Source organism: Thamnophis sirtalis, unplaced genomic scaffold (genome assembly GCF_051295495.1).
Source record: "Thamnophis sirtalis isolate CommonGarterSnake01/CBP01778 unplaced genomic scaffold, rThaSir2_p1.2 scaffold_1, whole genome shotgun sequence".
Taxonomy (NCBI): Eukaryota; Metazoa; Chordata; class Lepidosauria; order Squamata; family Natricidae; genus Thamnophis; species Thamnophis sirtalis.
In genome coordinates this window covers 181,818,418-181,835,656 of record NW_028261381.1, presented here as the reverse complement: position 1 = coordinate 181,835,656, position 17,239 = coordinate 181,818,418, and the positions used below count along the sequence as shown (strand labels likewise).

At 46.4% G+C, this 17,239-nt stretch overlaps 1 protein-coding gene across 1 annotated transcript in view; it reads right to left on the bottom strand.

The window, feature by feature from the left end:
- The window catches only part of FBN3 (fibrillin 3), a 135,497-nt gene that overhangs the window by 58,569 nt on the left and 59,689 nt on the right, over nt 1–17,239 (bottom strand). Inside the window, 6 exon segments of the mRNA XM_087705873.1 lie at nt 668–787; nt 2,402–2,527; nt 4,564–4,689; nt 6,546–6,599; nt 9,635–9,910; nt 13,595–13,717. Of these exon segments, the coding sequence (XP_087561999.1) occupies nt 668–787; nt 2,402–2,527; nt 4,564–4,689; nt 6,546–6,599; nt 9,635–9,910; nt 13,595–13,717 (825 nt within the window).

Here is a 17,239-nt window from a genome sequence, read left to right as displayed (position 1 = left end):
CGGATAGTCAGGAACACAGGAACATCATGAGGTAAATCAAAAAGGATACAGAGCACACAGAAGAAGAAAGGCGGGAAAACAGGGAAGCTCCCCCTTTACACTCACAGCAACCAATCACAGAGTAGATTGCCTCATGCAGAAGCCCGCACTCTCCGGTCAACTACAATTATGTGTTCTGGTCAATTTTACACTACTGTTCCAGCTATTAAATTAAATATCTTAACAGTTACAACAACAGAATCTTACAAGTCTCAAAATGCAAACTTCCCACTGCCATTTTAAACTACCTGATCCATTAGGATGGGTCCTTCCTAATTTTTTCGCCTGACCGTTGAGTCACTGAGGGCTCCTGCCTCTCTTCTCTGATGGTTGCCTACCCAGCTTCTCTTCCCCTTGCCTACAACACACAATTGTAGTTGACCAGAGAGTGTGGGCTTCTGCATGAGGCGATCTACTCTGTGATTGGTTGCCGTGAGTGTAAAGAGGGAGTTTCCCTGTTTTCCCGCCTTTTTTTCTTCTATGTGCTCTGTATCCTTTTTGATTTACCTCATCCACATATTAAACAGGGTGAACATTCCCTGGCACTCCCATTCGCAATCTCCAGAGTCCAGGACCCAAGTTCTAAGACCCAGGCTTATGACCATCACTGGTCAGGGCAGCTCCTTACCAACACAGATGGTGCCACTGGGATCCAATTTGCTTCCGGGCGAACACTCACACGCAAAGGACCCAGCGTTGTTCCGGCAGAGCCCGTTGACACAGGGGTTGGATGTGCATTCATTGATATCTAGGAGAGAGAAAGAAAACAGGGCAACCTATAGGCGGGGAAGGGTATTACCACATTTTTCGGAGTATAAGACGCACTCCACCCCCTAAAAAAAATGGGTGAAAATTTTGGTGCGACCTATAGACCAAATATGGGCTCCCGAACCCCCTACAAGTCACATTTTCACCCCCCTTGGGCCCACAGAAGCACTCTGCAATGCTCTGCACAGCCTGTTTTCACCAAGAACAGGTCTGTTTTGGGGCTCTCAAACTCTCCCCATGTCACATTTTCGACCTCCCCAGCCCCCAGAAACACTCTGCATGCCAAAAATGGGACGTCCAAAGGGTTCGGGAGGCCCAAAATAGTCCTCTTTTTTGGCCTGCAAATGTGCTTCTGGGGGGCCGGGAGGGGGGCAAAAACGAGATGGGCAGGGGTCAAAAAATAAATTTTTTTTTCTTGTTTTTCTTCCTCTAAATCTAGGTGTGTCTTATAGTCTGGTGCATTTTATAGTCCAAAAAACATGGTATTTGTGTGTAAAGGAAGAAGTCAAGATGGTGGCCAAAGCTGTCTGAATAAAGGCTATGTGAACGAGGTCTGGGGTTTTAATAATGCCACAGCAGCCAACAATTTGACTTTTTCACTCATCACCTGACCCTGGATTTTGGGGGGGGGAATTAACAGAATTACAGAGTTGGAAGGGACCTTGATGGTCATCTAGTCGAACCCCCTTTTCATGCAGGACACCCATTTCAGACAAATGTCTGAAATCCAGTCTCTTCTTAAAAACCTTCGGTGTCGGAGCACCCAAAACTTCCGGAGGCAACTTCTGTTCCACTGGTTAATGTTTTCACTGTTAGGAAATTTCTCCTCCGTTCTAAGTTGCTTCTCTCCTTTGGTTAGTTTCCACCCATTGCTTCTTGTTCTGCCCTCAGGTGCCTTGGAAAATAGTTTGAATCCCTCTTCTTTGTGGCAACCCCTGAGATATTGGAAGATGCTATCATGTCTCCCCTACTCCCTCTTTCTATTAAACTAGACATATCCCCAGTCCCTGCAACCATTTGTATGTTTTAGCCTCCAGTCCCCTCATCCTCTTTGTTGCTCTTCTCTGCACTCTTTCCAGAGTCTCCACATCTTTTCTACATCGTGGCGACCACAACTGAATGCTGGATTCCAAGTGTGGCCTTACCAAGTGGTATTTATAAAGTGGAATTAACCCTTCACGTGATCTTGATTCTCTCCCTCTGTTGATTCAGCCTAGAACTGTGTTGGCTTTTTTGGCAGCTGCTGCACACGGCTGGCTCCTATTTAAACGGTTGTCCACTCGGACTCCAAGATCCCCCTCACAGTTACTACTATTGAGCAAGGTACCACCTATGCTGTACCTGTGCATTTCGTTTTCCTTGCCTAAATGTAGAACCTGACTCTTTTCCCCACTGAATGTCATTTTGTTAGACAGGGCCTAGTGTTCACAAGTGTGTCAACAAGAAATTAAAAGCTCAATAGTTTCTGAGGATCTGTTCCAATTTCCTGCTTCGTGGCCATCAACTATTTGGGATCTACCACATTCAACCATGTCCCTTGAGTGCCATGGTTTCAAGACTTCCACCTGGATATTTGGGGTTCCAAGGTGGTTACCTTCACATGTGTCTGTCTCGGTCTGGAAGACAAACCCTTTCGGGCAGCTGCAGCTGTAGCTCCCGGGCGTGTTGCGACACAGTCCATTGTCACACAACAGGCGATTGATGGCACATTCATCAACATCTGGCGAGAGAAAGTAAAGGCAGAGAACCTGAGCAACGGGAACTGGCAGGTGGATGGGAGAGCAACCTTTTTCCCCCCATCTTCTCTTGAGCCATAAGGACTAGCCACTTTAAACAAAAAAAAATCAAGGGAATCTAACAGGATAGACAGGACAATGGGGTTCAATTCTGACTTTCCCCTTTTTCCTATCCTTCCCGTTGGGGATTAGATGGAGAATCACGATTTCCCAGGAGAGAAGATGTCCATTCTGTCAAATACCAGAAGTTATTCACCTTCAAGGTCAAGTTCTTTGCAAAAGTTGAATCAACTCCCGCGAAGTCTTTGACGCTCTCTGAGCTGGGTTGTACATTTGCAGACATTTCATTACCTGACTAAGTTACCTCATCCGTGCTAGGGAGTGTGGGGTTTGCTCCATGTTTATATACAACAGCTTGCATTGGGAGGGTTGGTGGAGTGTTGATAATTACTTGATTAGGATAGTGTTTTCTGTCTGTTGCTTCATTATTTCTCTCCACAGTAGTTCTTCGATTAGGAACTTGTTTTCTACTTGATTGTTTGTCTAGTATTAATCCCCGCTTCTCTGGGTGTTCTGTCTTATCTGAGTGATTCTCAGTTGTTAACAAAATGGACACCTCTGGCCTAAGAAACTATGGTTCTCAACGTCATTCCCCCACAAGTACAGAGCTGATTTTCATCCCTCTTTGGTGAGAGATGATAGTTAATCAACCATGGTCAATCCTTCCACTGCTATAAAACATCAATCGCCACTTTCTTCCTCCAGTCCTTGGCTCACCCATCACAGAATAACAGAACATAATAACACAGATGGAAGGGACCTTGGAGGTCTTCTAGTCCAACCCCCTGCTCAAGTAGAAGACCCTATACCATTTCAGACAAATCCAATCTCTTCTTAAAAACTTCCGATGTTGGAGCATTTACTACTTCTGGAGGTTAATTGTTCTCACTGTCAGAAAGTTTCTCCTTAGTTCTAGTTCTTAGTGCTTCCCTTCTTGGTGAGTTTCTATCCTGCCTTCTGGTGCTTTGGAGAATAGCTTGACTCCCTCTTCTTTGGGGCAGCCCCTGAGATATTGGAAGGCTGCTATCCTGCCACCTCTACATTTCATTAAACTAGGCATGCCAATCCCAGCAACTGTTCTTTGTACATTTTAGCCTCCGGGCCAGGGGTGAAATCCACTTACCTTTGCTATCGGTTCGGTAGGAATGTGAGTGCGCCCACATGCGTGCATTCGCACCCATGCTCGCTTAACTTGCACGCACCACCTCCGTGCATGCGCGGAGTGCCAAATGATGTCTGGCCCGGTGGGCGGAGCATACTACTGAGCTCGCTTGGCAAGCGAGTAAGCGAACAGCGAGGTAAACAAACAGTGTGTGTGGGGGGGGAGGGGGGATCCACCGTGCCGCAAGATTTAGATTAGCTAGAAAGCAGGAAATCCTGCTTCATAACTAATATAAATCACGCGGCACAGCTGATCATCGGTAAAACCAGTTCGCCCACACCAGTAGCATTTTTTTTAACTACCGATTCGCACAAAGAGCTGACGTCATTGCTAGCGGTTTGGGAGAACTGGTCCAAACCGGTAGCATTCCCCCCCCTGCCCTCTGGCCCCCTGATCACCTTTGTGGAGCCAAGGTGGCGCAGTGGTTAGGGGTGCAGTACTGCAGGCCACTTCAGCTGACTGTTATCTGCAGTTCAGCGGTTCTAATCTCAGCGGCTCAAGGTTGACTCAGCCTTCCATCCTTCCGAGGTGGGTGAAATGAGGACCCGGATTGTTGTTGGGGGCGATATGCTGGCTCTGTAAACCGCTTAGAGAGGGCTGAAAGGCCTATGAAGCGGTATATAAGTCTAACTGCTATTGCTATTGCTATTGTTGCTCTTCTCTGAACTCTTTCCAGAGTCTACATTTTTCAACCCACTGCCCGAGCACTACCGTTTCACAACCTTTGCGATGCTGGATGGCCACCCTTGGTGCCTTGGCCTCAGGGAGCATGTTTTTGGCCCGTCCTCTCTTACTCACCCACGCAGTTCTTTCCAGTGGGGTCCGACTCGTAGCCCAGATTACAAATGCAGCGGTAGCTCCCTCGAAGGTTTTCGCACATCCCGTTGGGGCAGATGTCCGGGTTCAAGGCGCACTCGTTGATATCTATGGAGGAGAATTGCCATTTTGGTCATCTGGCAGTTCTTGGCCCCAACATTCCACCCCCTCCTTTGTTCAATGCGTGAGAATAAAAAAACCATAGCCGATGGATCAGTGGTGGGTTGCCGGAGATACGCCCTGGTGTACCGGAACCTGCTCGAAGCACCGGATACCATTCCGGTACGGTGTTCCAGAGGGCCCATCCACCCACCTGACCTCCTTACCAGTCTTTTAAGTCTTTGGGGCTTCCGCGCACGGGCATGGTGCATACAGCACCTGCGCAACACTCCGCTGAGCAGATAGAGCATCACCGAGGCTCACGGAGGCGCAAAGACACATGTGCGTGCTGTGCGCGTCCATGTGGACGCCGCCGAGCTTGTTCCAACTCTACCGGTTGGAACAGGATCCGAAACCCACCACTGCTATGGATCTATTCGATTCAATAAATATCCTATGGATAATAGCAGGCCAGAAGAAAGAGATACGAAGCAAAGTTTTCAGCTAGGATGATTCCAAAATTTACCAGAAATATTTGTAATCCTGCTGAGCCGTTGCTAATTGTGAAATATGTTTTTGGGTTTTTGTTTTTTTTTGCAAAATATGCACTTGTATGGATTTGTTTAAAACAGGAAGAATGAAACCGTTGGAAATGAGGAATGGAAAGTAACGTACACAGGTATTCACAGAAAGGGACAGTTGAGGAAGTTGTGAAGCATGTATGTGGTTAGAAGAACAGCATGAAGGAGAAGGGGGTTCGAGATCAGCTGGGAGCCCTGTGATTTATAGCACTTTATATACATGTCACCAGAAAGATTGGCAAAAATGTTTAAAGATAAATCAACCAAGCGTTGGAAGTGTCACCAGGCGCTTCATATTATCCTACGTGGTGGACATGTGCAGAGGCAAAAAAAATATTGGGCAAAAATTCACATGTGGTGGGAAAGGGAGGATACAGCGGCACATTGATTTAAAGCCGGAACTGTTTTTGTGGAGTATTTTACCAGAGAAATATAGTAAAAAAAAATTATATTTAACTATTCATATAATAATTGCAGCTAGGATTGTATTTGCACAAAATTGGAAAATGGGGAAAAAATTCCCTCAGTGGGTAATTAAAGAAACATTAGGCTGTGCAGAAATGAACAGATTTAACATTGGCAATGAAAGAGAAGGAGGAAGAATCAGAGTATTATAAGATACGGGGATGTTTTCATCACTGGATAGAAAATGAATATAGACAAAAAAGAAGCAGAGAATTGAATAATTTGGGAAAGAAGGTAGAATCAGAGTGGTGGAGTTGAATTAAACGTGACCCGACAAATGCGCGAACGACAAAAGCACGCCGACAAAACCGCGGTGCTAAAACCGCGATGTCAAAAGCGCGCCGACAACAGCGCGCCGAAAAAAGCGCGCCGACAGAAGTGTGATTTAAGTTAAGGTAAGGTTTAGGTTTAGGTTTAGGTTTAGGTTTAGGGTTAGGGTTAGGGTTAGGGTTAGGTTTAGGGTTAGGTTTAGGGTTAGGTTTAGGGTTAGGTTTAGGGTTAGGTTTAGGGTTAGGTTTAGGGTTAGGGTTAGGGTTAGGGTTAGGTTTAGGGTTAGGTTTAGGGTTAGGTTTAGAGTTAGGTTTAGAGTTAGGTTTAGGGTTAGGGTTACAGCGCGCTTCTGTCGGCGCACTGTTGTCGGCGCGTTTCAGCGCTCATTCGTCGGCGCGGTTTTGTCAACGCAGTTTTGTCCCCGCGGTTTAGTCAGGCGCGCTTTTGTCGTTCGCGCATTTGTGGTGGAATCGAATTAAAAGGCCATTGTCAGAGGGGTTACGGAAAAATAAAAAAAAATACAAACTTAAAAAGAAAAAAAGAACTTGCCTCGTCCGTCGGCTGTGATTCCTATTCCACTACTGCACAAGGCTTGGAATTCAGCTGGAGGGGGTGGGAAGCAAACAATTGTCATTTGGGAAAGTCACATCAAAAAACGGCTGGCACATCTGAACACGTGAATATCACAGATGAAAGATCCTCGTTGCTTTGCAAACGTGACACGCGTCACCTTCCCCGCAGAAGCATTTTTTGAAACGAGAAGCTTTTTTCCAAATAGTCTTCTAAAGAACGGAACAAGTAGTAGGTACACATTACAAATGTCTGCGGCAATAAAGTTGACCCCATATATATATATTTTTTTTTTCACAGTGGGGAAAGTTACGAAGGGGCACTGAATTTCCAGGATTTCGTCTGGTATTAAGACAATTCCAGAAGTGAACAGTTCCAATAGAACAGTGTTTCTCAACCTTGGCCACTTGAAGATGTCCGGATTTCAACTCCCAGAATTCCCCAGCCAGCGAATGCTGGCTGGGGAATTCTGGGAGTTGAAGTCCGGACATCTTCAAGTGGCCAAGGTTGAGAAACACTGCAATAGAATATTTGTAATAATGCAGGGTTGAACTATGGAGGCCTTTGGTGATATCTGAACTCGGTTGCCTTCTTGCAAACTTCTCATTAGCCAACTGGGTAACATCATCAGTACTAGAAGGCGTGGTGGTAGAGAGGAGGAAGAGGAGGAGGAGGAGAACTGTGGGGCCCTTGGTGCTCTCTGAGCCTGGTTGTTTTCTTGCAGACGTTTCATGACCAAACTAGGTAACATCATCAGGGCTATGGGTAGAATGGAGTGGGATTGCTGCCTACTTATACTCCAGTCAAGGAACTACCAACTCAGACAAATAAGTAAAGAGGAGCCTAATCAAGAAAGGTGACGGCACAAGGCAAATCACTGGTAGATAACAGAGAGCGAACCCCATCCTCCTCCACACTGAGAATGTTACCTAGTTGGGTCATGAAATGTCTGCAAGAAAAACCAACAAGCTCAGAGATCACCCAGGACCCTATCCTCCTCCTCCTCCTCCCGCCCACCCAATTTCTCCTCCTGCTCCTCCTCCGTCTTCTCCTTCCCAATTTCTCTTTCTTCAACCCCACCAACGCCGCTCCCTTCTAGCGCTAAAGATATTTCCTAGTTGGGTAACGAAGCGTCTGCAAACTCAATTTTAACCCGGAGCTACAAACATTCTCTTTTATTCAGCTTGCATCTCTGTTCAAATCTGCCTGCTAAAATTTACTAACGAAGCTCAAAATCCCCGGCCTTAAGGGCGGGCTCATTATCCCGAATCCTCAAAGAATCCAATTCCCTGGCCCTTGGCCACGGCCTGACTCCTGGCAATACCAATTTAGAAACTTAGAAAAATATGCAGGCTGACATTGGCCGGTCCGTTTAAGATCAGAGGAGGGCTATCTAAGGTCCCTCCTGCAGCGGTGAGATCTCTTGGCTTGTCCCAGTGGTGAGTTACAACCGGTACGTCCCGGTACGGGCGTATCGGGGCCTCCCGGGTACACCAGGTACGTTCCAGTACGGTGCTCCGGAGGGCCCGCCCCCCTGTGATCCTTACCAGTATTTGAGGTTTATGGGGCTTCCTCGCACGAGCATGGAGCGTACGGCGCCCGCATGATGCTCCACCAAGCAGCTGCCCGTGTCCATGTGGTGGACGGACGGCCCCGTTGCCCCGTACCTGTTGTAACAGGATCTGGAACCCACCACTGGCTTGTCCTCACTTGAGACTTTGAAGAAGAGATTGGACTGCCATTTTTCAGAAGGGGTGTCAAACTCAAGGCTCCCAGGCTGGATCCAGCCCGCGATGTGGTCGGATCCCGCCCATGGGGCCGTCATGGCCTCCCCAGTGCAAAGATGAAAGATCAGGCCAGCGTGGCTTTGGCCCAGTCTACCCAATGCGAAGAGGAAACATGCCAGCAGTTTGGGGAGTGGTGTCAAGGTGGCCACACCCACCCAGTCGGCCACGCCCACCCAGTCGGCCACGCCCACCCAGTCAGCCACACCTACCCAGTCAGCCATGCCCACCCGGGACATGGAGGTCTATCGCAGCCCTGACATGGCCCTCAATGAAATTGAGTTTGACACCCATACTTGGGCGGGTTGGACTAGATGACCTACAAGGTCCCTTCCAACTCTGTTAATCTGTCCTTTTTCCCCACGGCTCCAGATGGACAAGCTCTCCCTGAGGCTCCTTCCCTTCTGCAGCTTTCCCTGGAAGGACTTCAAACATATAGGACGGTCCCACACGGTCTTCCCAAGGAAGGCTTCAGGGGAGAGGGAAAATAACCTTGCCCAGGACATCCAAAGAAAGCGGGTATTTTTGTTTAACTCAACGTCATCCGTCCTTCTCCTTTCCACCATTCTCCCTTTTGGCACTCGCCAAAGATGAGTGGACTTCAACTCCCAGAATTCCCCAGGCTTACACGCTCCTGGCGTACGGAGAAGTGTGAAAATCCAGAGCGGGCTGAAGCTTTTCTTTCGGATGTCTTTATTTTTCTCCGTAAATTTCTTTTTTTAATTTTTTTTTGTTACGAATTTTAAAACCTCTTTGCAAACCAAATTGTCGTCTGGGTCCCCCCCCCCCCAACACTTTTTACATTCTCTCTTATACGTAATTTTACATGACCATTTCCAATTCCAGCTCCATGATTTTCTTCCCATATTCCCATCTTCAACTTAATTTTTTCTTAACACATAGACGGAGTCATTTTTCTGCCCTTTCCACAAAAATATACCCACTTTATCATTTCATTTTCTGTTTGTTATTCTAATTTCAATAGGTAGCATATATCCTCAAGTTCAATTTTAATATAAGTAGCATTTCACCTAATTGGTTATCCAGGCTTAACAATATTATCTTATTTTACTATATATCCTAAGCAGCGTTAACATATTTCCTTTTTTACTAATACATCTCTTTTCCCCTTCCTCCTTTCCTAGCCATTTTCTCTTAACTCATCTCTTTGGCATTCCCCTTTTTCCCTACTCTAAAATTCCCTTTTTCTCTCTCTTTCTTTCGTTTGGATGTCTTTGGATAGGAAACTAAATCTGGGGTTCCCGTCTGTGAATTGGGACTCACCGGAGTTCTTGGCAGGACAAGGATGGCACGGCTCCCCAAATCCGTGGTCCGGATTGGCACAGCAACACTCGGACTTGGTGACGGCTCCCGGGAAGGGACGGGCGCAGGTGCCCTTCTTGATGCCACCGTAACAGGTGCTGCGGACGTGGGTGTCCACGCAGACCCGGCCGTCCACACCGATGGCCAGCCCCCCCAGGCACTCGCAACGGAAGGAGCCCTCGGTGTTGATACACCAGCCGTTCATGCAAATTCCCGGCGTCTGGCACTCGTCAATGTCTGAAGAAGGAAAGGCAGAAGACAGTGAACAAATACCGTAATTTTTTTGGACTATAAGACGCACCGGTGTATAAGACGCACCAAGATTCCGAAGAGGTAAGTAAGAAAAAAAAGGTTTTGTCCTCCCTGCCCCCCCCCCCCAAGAGCCCTCTGCAGGCTTCAGCAGGCCTGGGGGAAGGCAAAACCGCCTCCATTTTTGCAAAGAACGGGCGGAAAACGGGCTGATTTTTTTTGCAAAAGTGGGGGCAGTCTTGCTGGAGCCTGCAGGGTGCTCCTGGGGGCTGGGGAAATGCAAAAATGCCTCAGTTTTTCCTAAAAACAGCCCATTTTTTTTTTGCAAAAATGGGATGCGGGAATGGGGCTTCCGAATATAAGACGCACCAATATTTCCATGCTCTTTTGGGGGGGGGGAAGGTGCGTCTTATACTCCAAAAAATACAGTATTTTTCCTTTCCTTGCTTGGTGGGCAAATGAGGTCAGAGAATGAAACTGACCTCCAAGCTATGACAGTTTTAGAAGTCCCAATTCCTTTATGGCAAACCCAGAAAGTCCTCAACTTACAACAATTCGCTTAGTGACTGTTGGAAGGGCAGTGAAATAAGTGGCTTATGGCCCTGGTTCCCACATTCAACCATTGCAGTATCCCCATGGCCATGGGATCCACATTCAGATGCTTTACATTTGACTCACATTTATGACGGTCGTGGTGTCCCAGGGGGCAGGTGAGTCAAGCCCAATGGGGAAGTCAGATTCATTTAACGACCTTGTTGCTCATTTAACAACTCCAGCAATTCACTTAAACAACAGTGGCAAGAAAGGTTGTAAAATGGATTCTATTCTATTCTATTATCTTCCACTCCATATTTTCTATTCTATCCTATCCTATTCTATTCTATCCTATTCTACTCTATTCTACTCCATTCCATATTTTCTATTCTATTCTATTCTATTTTATTCTATTCTATTATCTTCCACTCCACTCCATATTTTCTTTTCTATTCTATTCTATTCTATTCTATCCTATTCTACTCTACTTTACTCTACTCCATTCCATATTTTCTATTCTATTCTATTCTATTCTATTTTATTCTATTGTATTCTATTATTTTATCTTCCACTCCACTCCCTATTTTCTTTTCTTTTCTATTCTATTCTATTCTATCCTACTCTACTCTACTTTACTCTACTCCATTCCATATTTTCTATTCTATTCTATCCTATCCTATCCTACTCTACTCTACTTTACTCTACTCCATTCCATATTTTCTATTCTATTCTATTTTATTCTATTTTATTCTATTGTATTCTATTCTATTTCCACTCCACTCCATATTTTCTTTTCTATTCTATTCTATTCTATCCTACTCTACTCTACTTTACTCTACTCCATTCCATATTTTCTATTCTATTCTATTCTATCCTATCCTATCCTACTCTACTCTACTTTACTCTACTCCATTCCATATTTTCTATTCTATTCTTTTCTATTCTATTCTATTTTATTCTATTCTATTTCCACTCCACTCCATATTTTCTATTCTATTCTATTCTATTCTATTCTATTCTATTCTATTCTATTCTATCCTATCCTATCCTACTCTACTCCATTCCATTCCATATTTTCTATTCTATCCTATCCTATCCTATCCTATCCTACTCTACTTTACTCTACTCCATTCCATATTTTCTATTCTATCCTATCCTATCCTATCCTACTCTACTCTACTTTACTCTACTCCATTCCATATTTTCTATTCTATTCTTTTCTATTCTATTCTATTTTATTCTATTCTATTTCCACTCCACTCCATATTTTCTATTCTATTCTATTCTATTCTATTCTATTCTATTCTATTCTATTCTATTCTATTCTATTCTATCCTATCCTACTCTACTCTACTCCATTCCATTCCATATTTTCTATTCTATCCTATCCTATCCTATCCTATCCTATCCTATCCTACTCTACTTTACTCTACTCCATTCCATATTTTCTATTCTATTCTATTTTATTCTATTGTATTCTATTCTATTATCTTCCACTTCATTCCACATTTTCTATTCTACTCTACTCTATTCTATATTTTCCATTCCATTCCATTCCATTCTATTCTACTCTACTCCATTCTATTTCATATTTTCTATTCTATCTTATCCTATCCTATCCTATCCTATCCTAGCCTATCCTACTCTAGAGTAGTGCGTCTACTGGGATTTCCCCCCCTATCTTAAGCCAGGGCATTGAACCCTTTGTGCCCTGGGATGCAGGATGTCCTCAACTCTTGGCCTTCAAAGGCGGTTGAAGAACTTTTCTGCTGAGCTTTTGGATGCGGCTGGGGCTAAGGGTCTCCTTCTGCTAATTAGTTTTTGGCAACCGTTTTGCACTTTGATCCCCCCCCCCCCCCCCGGGCGTCTCTCTCTCTCTCTCTCAAAAGCCCAGGGTGCTTTGAAGTGTCTGCCAGTGTTTTTCAACTTTGGCAAGTTCAAGGCATGTGCAACGAAATCCCAGAATTCCTCAGCCAGCAGTGCTTAAAGTTGCCAAGGCTGGGAAACATGGCTGCATGCAAATTCCTACCAATCAAATCAAATCATAAAGATCTGCGAAAGATTTCCTTCCCCGTCATGTCTGCCCTCCTCTGGCTCCCGTATTCTGCAGCGATGGATATCTGCCTCATCTCCTGCATGGCAGTTTCATTTCCCACAATTCCTGAGGAATCACTTATTCCCCCATTATTATGCCTTCTGTAAGTTAAAGCCCATTTGTGAAAAGAAAGAAGAAGAAAAAGAGGGGGGGAGGAAGGAAGGAAGGAAGGAAGGAAAGAAGCAAGGAAAAAGGAGGGAGAGAAGAAGGGAGGAAGAAAGAAAGAGGAAAGAAAAGATGAAAGAAGAAAGAAAGAACAAAGAAAGAAAGAAAAAGAAAGAGAGGGAGGGGGAAGGAAGGAAGGAAGGAAGGAAGGAAGGAAAAAAGAGGGAGAGAAGAAGGGAGGAAGAAAGGAAGAAAGAAAGGAAAGAAGAGACAAAAGAAGAGAAAGAAAGAACAAAGAAAGAAAAAGAAAGGAAGGGAGGGAGATAAACAATAAGAGGAAAGAAAAGAAGAAGAAAGAAAGGAAAGAATGAAAGAAAAAAGCAAGAGAGAGAGAGAAAGGAAGGAAGGAAGGAAGGAAGAAAGAGGAAAGAACAAATAAAGAAAAAAGAAAGGAAGGAACAAAGGAAGGAAGGAAGAAGAAAGAAAAAAAGAAAGAAAAAAAGGAAGGAAGGGGAAAGAAGAGAATGAATGAAAGGAAGAAAGAAAGAACGAGGAAAGAAGAGATGAAAGAAGAGAAGAAAAAAGAACAAAGAAATAAGGAAAAAGAAAGGAAGGGAGAGAGAGAAAGAATAAGAGGAAAGAAAAGAAGAAAGGAAAGAATGAAAGAAAAAAGCAAGAGAGAGAGAGAACAGAAGGAAGGAAGGAAGAGGAAAGAAGAAAAAGAAAGAAAGAGAGGAAGGAAGGGGGAAGAAAAAATGAATGAAAGGAAGAAAGAAAAAGAAAGAAAGAAAGAAAGAAAGAAAGAAGGAAAGAAGGAAAGAAGAACCCAAGGATTTCATGTCCAACAGGCCAGAATCCGGCCATTTCCCCACCCCCTTCTGTCCCAGCTCCATTTTACCCTGGAGTCGCCCCCCCCCACCCACCCATTGGACACCCACCAACGCAGTAGCGCCCGTTGGGGGCCAGCACGAAGCCCAGCTTGCAGATGCACTTGAAGCTCCCGTCCTCATTGATGCACATTCCGTTCAGGCACATGTTGGTCGTGGCGCATTCGTCGTGATCTGTGGAGCAGAGGGCGAGAAAACCTTCAGTGGGGGGAGCGAAACCTGCCCTAGGGATCCCCCCCACCCCTCGTGAGAGTCGGGGAGCTCAGAGATGCAGCCGGGTGTCAAGCTCAGGCCTTGGGGAACGGGGAACGGGACGGGAGGACCTTGGCACCACGAGTGCTGGATGCGGTTTTATTGCCACCCCCCCCCCCCAGCAGAGGGATCACCCGGTCCGGTTTTCTCCTGGCCGCATTTGACCCTGGCTGATTGGATGCCAGTTGATATAAACTTCTGGTATTTTATGGGTTTATTCTTGGTTTCTGTGCTTGCTTGATAAAGACTTTCTTTCCTTCCTTCCTCCCTTCTTCCATTCTCAGTCCTTCCTCCCTCCCTCTAATTCTCCCCTTCCTTCCTCTCTCTCGCCCTCTTTCTCTTTCCTTCTCCTTTCCCTCCTTCCCTTCCTTCCTCTTTATTCATTTTCTGCCTTTCTCTTTTCCTCCCTTCCCTTCCTTTCCCTTTCCCTAATTCCTTTCGTTCCTCTCTCCATTGCCTCCCTCCCTCCTTTCATCTTTCTCCATTTCCTTCCTCTCTTCCTCCTTTCCCTCCTTCTCTTCCTCCCTCTTTCTCCATTGCCTCCCTCCCTCCTTTCACCTCATTCTCCACTTCCTGTCTCTCTTTCTCCTTTCCTTCCCTCTCTTCCCTTCCTTCCTCTCTTTCTCCATTTCCTTCCTCTCTTCCTCCTTTCCCTCCTTCTCTTCCTCCCTCTTTCTCCATTGCCTCCCTCCCTCCTTTCACCTCATTCTCCACTTCTTGTCTCTCTTTATCCTTTCCTTCCCTCTCTTCCCTTCCTTCCTCTCTTTCTCCATTTCCTTCCTCTCTTCCTCCTTTCCCTCCTTCTCTTCCTTCCTCTTTCTCCATTGCCTCCCTCCCTCCTTTCACCTCATTCTCCACTTCTTGTCTCTCTTTATCCTTTCCTTCCCTCTCTTCCCTTCCTTCCTCTCTTTCTCCATTTCCTTCCTCTCTTCCTCCTTTCCCTCCTTCTCTTCCTCCCTCTTTCTCCATTGCCTCCCTCCCTCCTTTCACCTCATTCTCCACTTCTTGTCTCTCTTTCTTCTTCCCTCTCTTCCCTTCCTTCCTCTCTTTCTCCGTTTCTTTCCTTCCTCTCACCATTTCCCCCCCCCTCTCCCTTTTTCATTTCCCTCCCTTCTTCCCTTCTTCTCCATTTTCTTCCTTCCTTCCCTGGTTCCATCCGCGCAGGGCCATGTAACCAGCAGGAGCTCCTGGCGGGCATAGAAGAACGGAGAAGAGGTGGCGCAGGAACCCTGCAGGACTTAGTCGCAGGGCGAGGACCAGGCCTTGTCTAAGCAACAGCTTAGGTCAGCCCAAGGAGCACAGGAGATCCACCAATGGTGCTTCGTTCCACGGACCTCAAAAGAGACATTCGGAAGAAAGTTTCACCATCGGAAGGCTCGTCCCTGACCGAAGAGCCACCCGCTACAAGCCTTTAGCACAAATAACACCAGGGACGGGTTTAGCATTGTGACGTCTTGATGTATTATCTCAGGGGTCACAGGTGCCTTTAATGCCGACACCTATGCTCAGGCATGCTCCTGCAAACACTTCAGATCAGAGGTAGGTTCCTACCAGGGGTGGGTTTCTCGCCCTGTTTCAACCGGTTCGGTTGGAACGGGGCCGGCGTCGTCCTCGTGTACGCGTGCAGCACACGCATGTGTACTAGCGTCTGTGCGATGCTCCAGCTGCTCCTGGAGGATCGCGCAGGCGGTGTATGCGTCCTGCGCATGCGGAGAAGCGCAGAACTCGTCAAAACCGGGTAAGGAGCGTGGGCGCGCGGGTGGGCCCTTCGCTGTTCCCGGAAGTTACTTACTTCCGGGTTCGCCGACCAACCGATTCGCAGGGACCGCCGCGAACCGATTGAAACCCACCCCTGGTTCCTACCAATACGGTACAGTTTGGCCGAATAGGTCAGTGATGGCAAACCTTTTTTGGCAGCCATGCCAAAAGTGGGGGGGAGCACAGGGGGGGGTTGTGTGCCGGCGGGCCACACCCATAATGCCGGTTGACGACCACTCGGAGGAGGGCTTTCTCTGTAGCTGCCCCGGCCCTGTGGAATGATCTCCCCGCAGAGATCCGGACCCTTCCCACTCTCTCGGCCTTCCGAAAAGCCACTAAAACCTGGCTGTTCCGGCAGGCCTGGGGCTGTTGACCCCATGAACGAGGTCCAGACCCACCTAGGTTGAGTGTATGGTGTGCTGCTCTTAAATCTGTTTTCTCTTTCCCTATACGTTAACTTTCATTTTTACTCTTGGATTTTGTAAGACGCCCGGAGTCCTACGGGATTGGGTGGCAAATAAATTTATTAAATTACAATTACAATTACGGGTGCGCACACTCCAGCACGCACACATGGGTTCGATCAGCGACACCCCCCCCCCTGCTTTTGTCGTGGTTTTATCACCTTCTCCAGGTTCAAGAGCCAAGGTGGCGCAGTGGTTAAATGCAGCACTGCAGGCTACTGCTAGATCAGCAGGTCAGCGGTTCAAATCTCACCGGCTCAGGGTTGACTCAGCCTTCCATCCTTCCGAGGTGGGTTAAATGAGGACCCAGATTGTTGGGGGCAATATGCTGACTCTCTGTAAACCGCTTAGAGAGTCCTGAAAGGCCTATGAAGCGGTATATAAGTCTACTGCTATTGCTATTGCTTTCTAGGAGCCTGGAGGGGTGGGGGCAAAAACAGCCCTCCCTAAAGCCTCCGGAGGGCAAAAAATGAACTTATTGGGAACCCAGAAGTTTGGGAATGGTGACGGTTCCCTGAAGGCTCCGGAGGTCGAAAATTGGCCCTACAGGGAACCCGGAAGTCAACATTCCCGCACTTCCAGGTTCCCTGTATGGCTGATTTTAGGCCTCTAGAGCAGTGTTTCTCAACCTTGGCAACTTGAAGTCCTGTGGACTTCAACTCCCAGAATTCCCCAGCCAGCTCTGCTGGCTGGGGGATTCTGGGAGTTGAAGTCCATAGGACTTCAAGTTGTCAAGGTTGAGAAACACTGCTCTAGAGCCTTCAGGGGTCTTCAGGAAGTTTCCCTGAAGGCTCCGGAGGACAAAAACCGGCCCTACGAGCAAACCGGATGTGACTTCCGCTTTGTGGGTAGGGCCGTTTTTCGTCCTCCTGAGTGTCACTCAGATAATGTCACTCAAGTACAGGAAAGAGACAGGACTTCATTTGGTTGGCGCATAAAGCTGAAATAAATGTGGTGTTTCTTTCCTGGAGCATCTGGGGAAATCCAAGATATTGGTTGCAATTATGTGCTTTTTTTTTTACATGCATGCAAATTATGCACAAAATGCGCCTAAAATGGCATTTCTGGAGTGAAGGAGTATATGAAACAATACGAATCAATATTGGCTGTTTGCTTCTGATGTGAAAGAACTGCTAGGAATCATTTATTAAGAATTAAGCTTTGAAATTGGCTTCTGCTTCTATTATTGTATACTGTCAGAAATGAGTTGTTTTTTTTAGCT